The sequence below is a fragment of the Ptiloglossa arizonensis genome, chromosome 10 (genome assembly GCF_051014685.1).
Source record: "Ptiloglossa arizonensis isolate GNS036 chromosome 10, iyPtiAriz1_principal, whole genome shotgun sequence".
Taxonomy (NCBI): Eukaryota; Metazoa; Arthropoda; class Insecta; order Hymenoptera; family Colletidae; genus Ptiloglossa; species Ptiloglossa arizonensis.
In genome coordinates this window covers 5,030,443-5,042,739 of record NC_135057.1, presented here as the reverse complement: position 1 = coordinate 5,042,739, position 12,297 = coordinate 5,030,443, and the positions used below count along the sequence as shown (strand labels likewise).

The window sequence follows — 12,297 nt, the reverse complement described above, 5'->3', positions numbered from 1 at the left end:
ATGATTGATTTTCAAAGCTTTTACCGTGTATAGATAACTTACGTATCATATCGCAGTATAATCGTTAAAAATTCTGCTGTGTGAATAACTTAAGTGCTAAACATAGTGCAATTAATAATAGTGAATTCGAATAACTACCCGAATTTGGGTAAAAAAATCAAACAAAATTCCAACAGTATTAAAGATTACCATATTAAATTTCATAACTAGTTACGTTTAACGACACAAAGAAAGTACAAACTTCGAGAATTTTAATTGACCTTTTTCACATCTTTAAATTAGAAAGTCACGAAATATATTCAACACGGTTTTTATAAATTATATTTGATTTGTGATTGTTTACAAATTGTACTTCCTTCCAAGAAAACCTCAATGAATGTTTCTTTGTTAAATAACAAAGTAAAAGGAGTTTGAATTCACTATTTCAAGTATGTAATTAGTACGTTATAAATATCAAAAAATAAACTTACCGTCTCTTGACTGCTCGAGTCACGTAATTTATGAACAAAATTGTGGTAGTATGAAGTACATATGAATGCATTTTTATTACCTGTACGCCGGATAGTCCTAAACGTCAAACATAAATTATAAGTAAAGCGAACACGAACTGCACGTGTGTAACACAACAGTTGCTTTGCGTAACAGGTGTCGCGATACTTGCAGCGAAAATGTCGCGAGAATATGTTAGTAGAATTCCCATGGATACAAGTGTGCTTGAAAAATTAATTGTGCATTCAGACGAGGTACTGGGAGATCGAGGAAACACAAATATTTCTTGAACCATATGAATTAACTGGAAAATAATCTTCGATCACTATTCCGAAGTAAAACGTGGCTAACCAGACTGTAGTTACTGCAATATGGTCTGTGTTGCCCTCTGTGCAAAGAAAAGGGAATATAAGTTAAAACTCACAAGTGGCAAAGCAATTATTGATTAATTTTATATATCTGTTAATTTTCAAGCGAAAACGTATCTGTTTGGCGACATATGTTTTTAGTTATTCAATATAAATTTCGAATATTGTAACTTTATTACGTTTAAACAAGAACAGATGTAACTTGACTCGCGTTGTTTTCTGTGACTGCATAATCTGTTTCAAGTACGAGACTTTCTCCTTTCATAGCATTATTAGGTTACTAGAATTGCTTGTATAATATCTATACATTCCTTTCCCCGATATTAGTACTTGCAAGTCCATTATTGTAATTACAAGTTACATATTTACTTGATTCAAATAATTCTTCTCATAATATTTCATTTATTGTTGCGAAATAAATCATATTTACTTGATTCAAATAATTTTTCTCATAATATTTCATTTATTGTTACGGAATAACTCTCTTTTCAGATATATTTATGAATATGACGTAGCTTGCATTTTTTTTTTGCGTACGATGTTTGGCAGATAGATTCATTCGAAACTGCATATATATGTATGTTAAGAACCATTCAAAAATTAAACTAACTTTTAAATATATGTAAATAATAAAACTAGTAAAATATTTGTAAAAAATTTTCTAATGTTATTAACAAATTTATACACTGTGCACATATCGTATTTTTTTATATAAACATTCTTTTTGTGAAAAGTAAAAAGATAAGAATATTCATATTTAAAAATTCTTCATAATTAATCCAAATGCTTTAATTATTTATTTATAATTACATATCAATTTATTATAATTAATTATACATAATTTTATTCCATAGAAATATAATTGATTAGTAATACTGATGAGAGCAAACTAACTTTTGTGAGAAAAGAACATTCGTATATTATAAATAAAATACTTGAAAATATATTGTATCTTTTTCAAGTGTACTGCAAGATCAATAGTGTATTCGATTGTTATATTTTATAGTTCGAATGATTTTCTCTTAATAAGTATACTAAAATTATCACAGTTGTTTTATGATTTCACAAAGTAGATTTCTTTGGGCTGCGTTTGCAATCAGTAACCTTTCAGGAAACGATGGAGAGAAAGAAATCCTCGGTTGAGTTAGCCAAGGATACTGAATATGGAACGTGAGTGTTGCACTTTAGCAATACATTATTTTATTGCGTTACAGTTACATTATTTTATTTTTTATTTTATTCAAAATAATATCAAGTTTATAAATAATATATTCGTACAATGTACGAAATATGCTATACACCGGATTAGATAAATTCGTATTTTTCATTTGACTTAATTTTATTACTCAATTTAATTTCCAAATATTTATAATATGATACGACCAACTACTTAATATTTTATTTAAGTACAAATATAATTGAAGTTTCTGATAATATAAATTATTAACTATTTTATGAGTATTTTAAATTATTAACTATTTTATGAGTATTTTAAATTATTAAGTATTTTATGAGTATTTTAAATTATTAACTATTTTATGAGTATTTTAAATTGTTAACTATTTTATATTTTATGGTTATTTCTTATTTTCGTGTGTGCAATAGAGGAATGTAACATAAGGAGCGTCGGTGTACTTGAACTTAAAATTGATCTTATTAAAGTTTAAAATACTTATTTTTTTTCGCACTTGATAAAGATCGTACTTATTAACTTTCATATTTAGACGTGTAACACTGGAAATCTTCTAGTGTCAAATATCAAGATGCACCCGTGTCACCCTGGAGGTTTTGGAAAAAAAGAAGATATGTAGTCGCGATATTGGCGTTTTTTGGTTTCTTCACATCCTACATTCTACGTGTCAATTTGAGTGTGGCTATTGTTGCGATGACCGCAAACGTTAAAAAATTCGACGAACACGGAAATATTTATTTTGTAAGTAAACAATTTTTTATTATTTATTCTCCAATTTTCTAGGGTTCTTATTATTATAAAAGAACAGCCCACTTGTCATGATTGTACATATTTTTGTTGACGCGTTCTTATAGCTATTATCAAGAGCAAATATAATAAAATGATCTTCAAATGTAATAAAATTCAAACAATAAATCGTATATTATTTTTTAATTTTTCACTGTAATTAGTATAAGTTTCTCTCTTGTTTTAATTTGAATCACTTTTAATGTTTGTTAATACATTTAGAAGCTAATATCACTCATTGTTGCTTAATAATATAAACATACTCCTTCGTTCGCAAAAGATCAATGAGTAAAAAAATACAAATTTGTCGAAAAAATAGAATGCAAGTGTGCAATTCATTTATATGAATACGTACAATAAAAATTGTGATATTTTAATAGCTAGTTTAAGCACTGGAAGGCCCACTATTAACAATAAATACTGTGCTGATTTACTATAGTGACAATTAAACTGTATTAACAATCAAACAAATGGTTTAAGCTATACACTCTCAGCATGCCATGGCAATTCATACTTACACGATCGTATCGATAATGATATGCTTACGTAAAAAATTAAGATTTATATACATTTGTCACCATTATCATTATCGTAACATCGAAAAAACGTTTTAATGTAATATTATTTTATTTTAACTAATCGATTGCTTCTTTCTTGTTTATTATTGAAATAAAACTAAATTAAAACATAGCCGAATTATGACGAAAATAAAAATTTAGTATTTTTAAGAATACATAATACGTCCACTTAATACACTAATAATATACTATTTTTAATTATAAAATTCCAAAAACATGACATTAAACTGAATATATTTACCATATTAGAGTAATGTGTATTAAATCAAGTACGTTTTAAAAATAACGCTATTGCATAATTCGTCTTTATGAAATTTGTATAGAAGAGGAAAGGAAATGATGGCACGATGAATACCCTTTTTAAACATAGAAACACAAAAAAATAAATAAATTAATATAACCTAATTACTAGAACTCCAATATAGAGTACTATTTTTTATTTTGATCGATATTATTCCAAGAAGGTTAATTAATAGACTTACATTTACACCATATTTTTCGCTTGTTTCAAACACCCTGATTAATTTATTATTAAAAACATATATAATCATTTTATTAGGAATAGTTGTACATACTAATCATTTTACTTGTTTCTTTTCGTATACCTAACATATTTTTTAAATAACTTTTTTTTGCAATGTAATTAAAGAAACATTTACTAAAAGACGGAAAATTTTATCCTTAAAACTGCATTGTAATTCACAAATTTTAATTATTAAGAAAAATACACATTGTGTATAGTAGAAGAATTATATTTGGACTGCATCCACTTTTAAATGTATTTAGAGCGTTACTTGCAGGAAAGAGACTTCGACTGGGATTCGAAAACGCAAGGATTGGTTCTGAGTTCCTTTTTCTATGGATACATAAGCACACAATTGTTTGGGGGATGGCTTGCAGCTCGTATTGGCGGAAAAAGGGTATTCGGTATTGGAATCGCGGCTACAGCCTTCTTCACAATTATCACACCACCTCTGGCAAAAATAAGCGTCTACATTTTAATCGCTCTGCGGATAATAGAAGGGATTTTTGAGGTAAGCAGTATCAAAATTCAAATTAATTTTCAGTTCAATAATGACCATAATAGGTTGCAGCATAAGTTTTATTCGTTGTAAGATAGAAGTCAAGCACTCATTCTTTCAAATTATTTCGTATTTAGAATTGAATTATATTGGGTGGTTAAGGATGAATGGTACATTCAACTATAACTAGATTTAAAAAAATGCTGCATAACCCGTTTGACGTCTTCTACAATCTCCCTCGACCTTCATCTAAAATGTGCTTTGTTCTTTCTTCTAGATAGTTTTATAGATATTATCGTAGAAATTTTTAAACGAAACATCCTGTATGTACGCAAATACAATATCTGAACTCTGTACGTAAAATGTCAAATACGGCACACCCATATGTCTATAAAATATCTGTACATATATACACACTAATATCGTACGTACATTTATCACTCAGGTTCGCTGTCACAGACGCATACATAGCCGTTAAGGCCAAGACTGTTTATGTACGCGGTAGGAATGTATCTCATTAGATAAGGAAGTACACAACGAAATAGTTTATTTCATAATGTTGGATACAGAGTATATAAAACATATCATTGTATAAAAGAAATCTTTAGTGTCCTATGATACTTTAAAATTATTTCTTAGAGCCACAAAAATGTGGCTCAGTTTTACTATATGTATGCACATAAATCAGCGAAATAATGTAGAAATAGAGATAGCTATACAGTGTATTCGTGTTGTCATTAATATTAATTTCTCGTAGTTATAAATTAGTACCAATTTTACCTTATCTTTTTACAATTTTAAATTAGAATAAATTGCTAAAACAAGTATTTTTTTCGAGACTTTAAATACATATCCAAGTTTTTACAGCTAAAATGAGAAGAGCAAAAAATGTCTCTTTTCAAAAAAATAATCAGACTATAAAATAGATTATAAATTCATGAAAAATGTAATCGATAGCCTGTTAATTATTCTGTATGGAAATAAAAATTCAATGAAATTTGTATATACAAGATATACCTATTTACTTATGTAGTCGGTACTGTACATAATTGATTCTTACCTAAAGGAAATGGAAACGTTGCTCGTGTAATGGGTTATAATTTTTTAGTATTAGATATATATTTATAATTACAAAACGAAACAAATAGACGATGATTGATGAATCATTAATTTTAATTCAGGGTGTGACATACCCTTGCATGCACGCGATATGGGCGCAATGGGCACCTCCGCTGGAAAGGTCGAAATTAGTAACCCTTGCATTCTCTGGAAGTTTTCTTGGAACAGTATTTGCCATGCCAGTTGCCGGCTTGATGGCTGAACACCTTGGCTGGTCCTCCATATTTTACGTTTTTGGAGCAGCGGGCCTTGTCTGGTTCTTTTTTTGGTGGATAATCGTGAAGGATAAACCGGACGACGATCCATACATTTCCGAAGCTGAACTTGAATACATTAAAAGTAGTCTTGGAAATTCACAAAAGGAGGAAGTAAGTCTGTTCTAAAGTACTATTTAAGAAATTTTATACTACAGTTCTTTTCTCAAAAAATGAAAAACATTCTATTTTTATGTTTTTGTTATGGAATTTTCATGGATACTACTAAATGATAAATTCTATTATTTTTTTCAATACCATTTTTGAAATCTCAATATGTTAGTTTAATTATGTAATCGCTTCTTAATTTTTTGTTATTATATTTTTATTAATATATGTATGTCTCGTATCAACTTAGATACTTTATTCTACCACGATATTAAAACTAATCTTTATAAAAAGTGATTTATAACTCTTCGTCCAAAAATAAACTAAAAATGTAGAATAAAACTGTTTCGTAGTTTTCAAAATTTATCAATGGCGCGTATATCTGTTTTACATTTTGACTAAATGGATCTCAATCGGACTTTTATTTGTTCATGTTTATATTTATAAACATTGATAAAATCATGATTTGTTTTCTCATTACATTAAACAATTAATTTATACTGAAAATAATGAAAATCACTTTTAATAAAAAAAATCGTATATACTTTCATACAATTGAAGAAACCCCTTATGGTCTTTACCGAATGCTTTTGGTCAACTAAAAGAAGCTTTGCATGTATGTTGCAATTGAAAGAATATAAATATACAGTAATCTAAAGTTATATTGTAACAACTTGTATATTATAATTTTAGTTACATTTATAAATATAGAACACATTTGTTTAATCAACATTGTCAAGTGCGCAGGAACCCGACCTTTTTGAAAATAAAATCTGATAAAACAGTGCTTCGTTCTACACTATATATCCGACGGATTATGAGAAGAGTACGAAACATTTTATATATTTATACGGAAAATTTTTTTTTAATCGTTCTGTGATGCAGAAAATTTGTCATCCATGGAAAGCTATAATGACATCTCCACCAGTCTGGGCTATTATTGCAGCTCACTTTAGTGAAAACTGGGGCTTTTATACTATGCTCACTCAATTACCAACATTTATGAGTGGTTAGTGCAATTGCATATTTAATGACTAATTGGATAGCTATGAGTTTCATTTAAGTAATTTATTCCTAGATGTACTCGATTTCAAATTGGATAAGACTGGATATTTGTCCGCCTTACCGTATCTGGCTATGTCTTTCGTTGTACCATTTTCTGGGCACCTAGCAGATTACTTAAGAATGAAGAAAATTTTAACAACTACGCAGGTCTGTTATTACTTCCGTATCTATAAATATCCTTCTCATCTTTTTCATACACTATTATTAGCACTATTCTAAAGAGAAATATAATTAATGATTACAATAAAATGCTTATATTGCTAGTGATTAAAATCACATTTTTAACTTTATCGAATTATTGAGATAAAAATTCTTGATCTTATAAATATAATCTGTAAAGTATTAAACTCTAACTGCTTTTCTAGCTATCTTTTGCACAAGATATGTAAATCCATGTATAAGATAGTAATGAAATGTAGTTCATTAATTTTCTATGAAATAATAAGATTTCTATATGAAAAAATTAATACATGAAAATATTAGATAAAAATAAAAGTAAATATATATAGAGGATATTTTATTACATTTTATGTATTGAGAGAGTTTAAAAAATGATGTACAAATCTCTTTCAATACAAAGTGGTGAAATTTATTTTTCGTTTTAGGTGCGCAAATTATTTAATTGTGGAGCTTTTGTGTTCCAAACAATATTTATGACCTGTACAGGCTTCATCTTTACCGCCGCGGGAGTAGTTATCTCTATTACTCTAGCAGTTGGTCTTGGTGGTTTTGCTTGGTCCGGTTTCGGGTAATTTTTTTTTAAATTCCAAATATATATTCGGATACAAATATAAAAAGAAAGTGGTAAGAAGTACGTTACACATACTGTGTCTGATAAATAAATAATTGAAAAAGCATACTGATGTATACATGGTTAGAATAATTAGTTTATTAATAGAATGTATGTGCACGCGCGCGTGTAATTCATTTATTTATTTGAGACTTCACTTATATTTCACTTAAAAATTCTAATATTACATAATTTGTAAAAATTAGTGAATTAATTATAACATATCAATCTACTTAAGAAATTTATTTTATACTTGTAATTTCTTCTAATAGAAGTATAATTTTAATATTCGTAACATTTAAATATTTTAACTTTATTGTAGTTAAATAATATTTGTATTTTTTAGAGTTAATCATTTAGATATTGCTCCTAAGCATGCAAGTGTACTTATGGGAATAGGAAACACTGTTGCCACTTTACCTGGTGTTATTAGTCCAATTATCACTGGATACATTGTTCAGAATAAAGTAAGTTTATGCTATAATAGATACATACCTGTAGCTAAAGTTTAAATAGTTAGAGAAAAGTTTAATTATGTACATTTTTTGTCCTCAAAATCATTTCAAGAACTTATTGTCCTAGGTCATTAAACTCCTTCCGATGCTGACTATAACATCACATATTCAAAAACATATAGCATTATACAAGAAAACATTAATGACCTTGAAATGATCTTGAAAAATGATCTTAGGTAGAAATGGTCTCAGTAGAAGAATATTTTGCTACCATCACATTTGTCCCTTTAAATCATATAACTTTTTTTCAGCTATTTTTTTATACCTTCGATACCATTGAACATATTAAAGGTGTTTGAGATAAATAGAACGACTGCTCTACTAGTAACATATTTGATTATAATAAATTTAATTATATTCTATAATAATGTTATTAATTAATAAAATGACAATAAAAAATTAAGTTTATCGTAATTACAGAGTCCTGCGGAATGGCGCACAGTTTTCATAATTGCTGGCACAGTTTATTTACTAGGAGCTGTAATATATGGCTTGTATGCATCAGGTGAAAAACAAAGTTGGGCCGAAGACAATCAGGAAACAGAGGAAGAAACAAAACAATCTTATGATAATCCTGCAATGGAAATAGATAATTTATAATAAAAAGAAAATTAAGTTTTCCAAGATTTGAGCGATTCTTGATAGGAATATGTAACTCTCAAAGTGTATTTACTTTGCACATAACTAGAATAAATTGTGAATAATATTTATATTGATGATTATACATATAATATATACATATGCAAAGTGTTTGATATTCTACCAATTTTTCAATTTATAAATCGATCTTTGATTTATCATTAATTGCAACCACAAAAATAAAATAATTTTATACACACAGTGACAAACAAATGAACATTTTTTATTAATTTTTTACATTAAACTTATGATAAATTCTTTATTGCACCTATACTCTGTATTTAAAGTATAAAAAACATACATATGTTACAATATTTTTGATACTTGATGTTTATCACTTACAAATCATACAGAATGTTGACACAAACCATAATATAATTAATATTTTTACTTAAATCATTTTATTATTTCAAAGTAAAATAAAGCAATTACAATTTAATATTTGTATATTATTTTTATACATTAATTATTCCTATTCTTCATTCCTACCAATCTATGTAAACAATGTAAAATAAAAAAATTTGAATAAAGAACTATTTTTTTATATAGAATTAGTCAAATTTTCATATACACTTAATAATATTATAAAATCAAAGTTATAAAAATTAATAGCCAATTTGAAAAAAAATAAACCATAGATGTAGTTTTCATTAAGATCATCTATCAGTTGTAACTATTAAATATGATTTTTTAAAAAAGACAAAATATATACTTGCACATTTATTCATTTTAATATTATCTAAAATAATTAATGATGTAGATGTATAAATAATTATGTTGTACACAGTTTATAATTTTGAAAATTTTTAGTTAATTTTTAAGAGATAACTTTTTAATTTATTTGAATAGTATTTTAACAATATTTACAATTTGTACATAAAATCAATAGCAAAATTTTAAAAAATGTTTAATTAAATTTTGTAATAAAAAATATGTATAACACATTACCTATTCAAACGTCAATAAATCTTGTAGTAAAAAATATACATATATAACACATTACTTATTGATATAAATATCATAATAAAATCGCATGTAATGAAAACTTGTCATTTATAATAAACTAAATTGATTCAATTCATGATAGAGAAAAACGTTACAGTCGGCAAACATTGATATTTAATAACGCGTAATATACAATATGTATGTGACGTAAGAACTTAGCCATTCCCAGTTGGCAAACCAATGATCTTACGGAAGTAATTGAAAATAAACAATCGCATTCGTAGAGCTAACGAAGTATTTTCATGTGACATCCATCTCATTGTTAGTCATTCTTCATACAGTAAAAACAGTTATTATTTATCTATGGTAAAAGTTAAATCAAATAATAATTGTAATATCATTGAAACTTGTGCCATAAGATTTTTATTAATAAGAGATAACTACATTTAATGTACAAATACTATCGTTAAAAATATTACAAAAAACAAATTTGACAGTTTCGATGTGAGTATAACCTATTTTATAATGGTTAACTTTTAATGGTTCATAAGACTAAATATCTTATTAACAGACTTTCAAAATGTAATTATGATTAAAAATAAAACGTAAGCTGTTAAAAATTTGCCCAAATATTACAATTAACTCTATGGAATAAATGATATTTATTCACACATGCATTTATTTCTAACATAAATCTATTTTTCTATTATACATTTTAATTTCTTTATTATAAGGTATATAAATATAATTATTACACTTATGTGTAACATTACAAAAACTAAATGTTTCTCAGATGAGTAACTTGTATTAACTAATGATAAATTATAGTTTTGTAATAATGGTAATAAACTTGTTTGCGTATCATATTTTTGGAAATATGAATTTAGAATTTTGAAATAATATTATATAAAAATTAATAAATATGTATATATATTTAATATGATAAGTAAATTTAATTTTAACAAAGAAGAATTATATTTTCATTTAATATTAACATATATACTTTTATAGATGTCATTAACTTTCCAACAAATCGTATTAGATGCTAAAAAGTTAGTAATCAGAATATCAGATCATGAAAATGCCGCAGATAATTTAATAAGTGAAATAGAATCAATTTGTAGACAAATTGATAACATGAAGCAGGTAAAGAATTTATATTCTTAGTTTTTATTAGAAAATGTAAACTTCTAGAAATGAATAAAAATTGAAATAAGATTTTACTTATTTTATTAATAAGAATCAATATTTAAGTAATTTGTATAATTTTGAACTGAAAATTTATAAAATATAATTTCAAATAATAATTTTGCATAAATAAATTAAAATACTTTTATTTATGTAGATAAAAATAAAGCAAACAATTGCTTTATTAATAAAGCAATATATGAATAAAGGAAACTATGAAAATTTAGTACTTATATTGCTATTAATTAATGATAGAAATCAAATGTTATTATTTATATTCTGTATTATTTTTGTAGTATCAAGAAGAAGTAGAAATTTTGAACACTGCAGCAAATCAGAGGCCACATTTACAATTAATCGCAGGAATACGAAGAGAGAATAAACATTTGCAAGAAATACAAGCAGAAAATAAACAATTGAAAAATGCATTAGAGGATCATCAACATGCTCTTGAATTAATAATGTCAAAATACCGAAAACAAACAGCATCTTTGTTACGTCTGTGCAAAACAGATCTTCCTTCGTTAGATAATTCAAAATATGCTAATGTGAGTATAAAAACTGTTTAGAATTATGTACTTGTATTTAATATTTATTGACACATGTTGTTTCAACTGATCCATAATTAACAACTTGTATTAATTATTAATATTTATTGTTCAAATTTTGGACTTGTAGGCTTACTCTTCAATTTAAAATAAAATGCAAAATAAACTATGTGTACTAATTATATTTACTACATCATTTATTGCTATATAAAATTTAATTTGAAATAATAATAATTAATAATGTTAATGTAAAATTACAGATAATTACGAGTCAAGCAGAGAAAATTAATGAAATGGCGGCAATAATGAAAACTGCAGTTGCCTTGGATGAAGAAAGTGAGTTGAAAGAAAAAGAAATGTATTATAGTTTAAAGGAAGAAAATGCTACACTACGAGAAATAGTTAATATTGCAAATAAATATGGTTCCCTAAATAAGGAAATTGAAGCAGAAAATAAAACCGTTCAAACAGATCCAGTAACATTTTAAAGCAAAATTTGTAACACATACCACTCTTATATGAAGCTCATATTATTTATTTCATATTTTATAACGAAATTTATATCAGAAAAATTGTATTACTTCTATGCAATAAAGTGCACATGGAACATATGATCTGACCACATTAAACATTTTTAGTGAATTTATTAAATAAAAGTATTTCTAAGTCTTACTTTCATTTAATGCCTTAA

General features: G+C 26.1%; 2 protein-coding genes across 2 annotated transcripts; both read left to right on the top strand.

Moving 5' to 3' along the window:
- Positions 1-569: 569 nt before the first annotated feature.
- On the top strand, positions 570-9,027 carry Mfs9 (major facilitator superfamily transporter 9). Its single transcript, XM_076321558.1, has 10 exons — positions 570-743; positions 1,969-2,027; positions 2,607-2,790; positions 4,214-4,447; positions 5,617-5,922; positions 6,802-6,925; positions 6,995-7,128; positions 7,587-7,729; positions 8,118-8,238; positions 8,707-9,027. Exons 1-10 carry the CDS (start codon positions 669-671, stop codon positions 8,884-8,886), a joined length of 1,560 nt encoding a protein of 519 aa, XP_076177673.1. The 5' UTR covers positions 570-668; the 3' UTR covers positions 8,887-9,027.
- Positions 9,028-10,135: 1,108 nt separating this feature from the next.
- LOC143152155 (FGFR1 oncogene partner 2 homolog) lies at positions 10,136-12,235 on the top strand. The gene is made up of 4 exons (XM_076321959.1): positions 10,136-10,374; positions 10,882-11,016; positions 11,355-11,606; positions 11,867-12,235. The coding sequence occupies exons 2-4, from the start codon at positions 10,882-10,884 to the stop codon at positions 12,092-12,094; spliced, it is 615 nt and encodes a 204-aa protein (XP_076178074.1). The 5' UTR covers positions 10,136-10,374; the 3' UTR covers positions 12,095-12,235.
- The last annotated feature ends 62 nt before the right edge of the window (positions 12,236-12,297 follow it).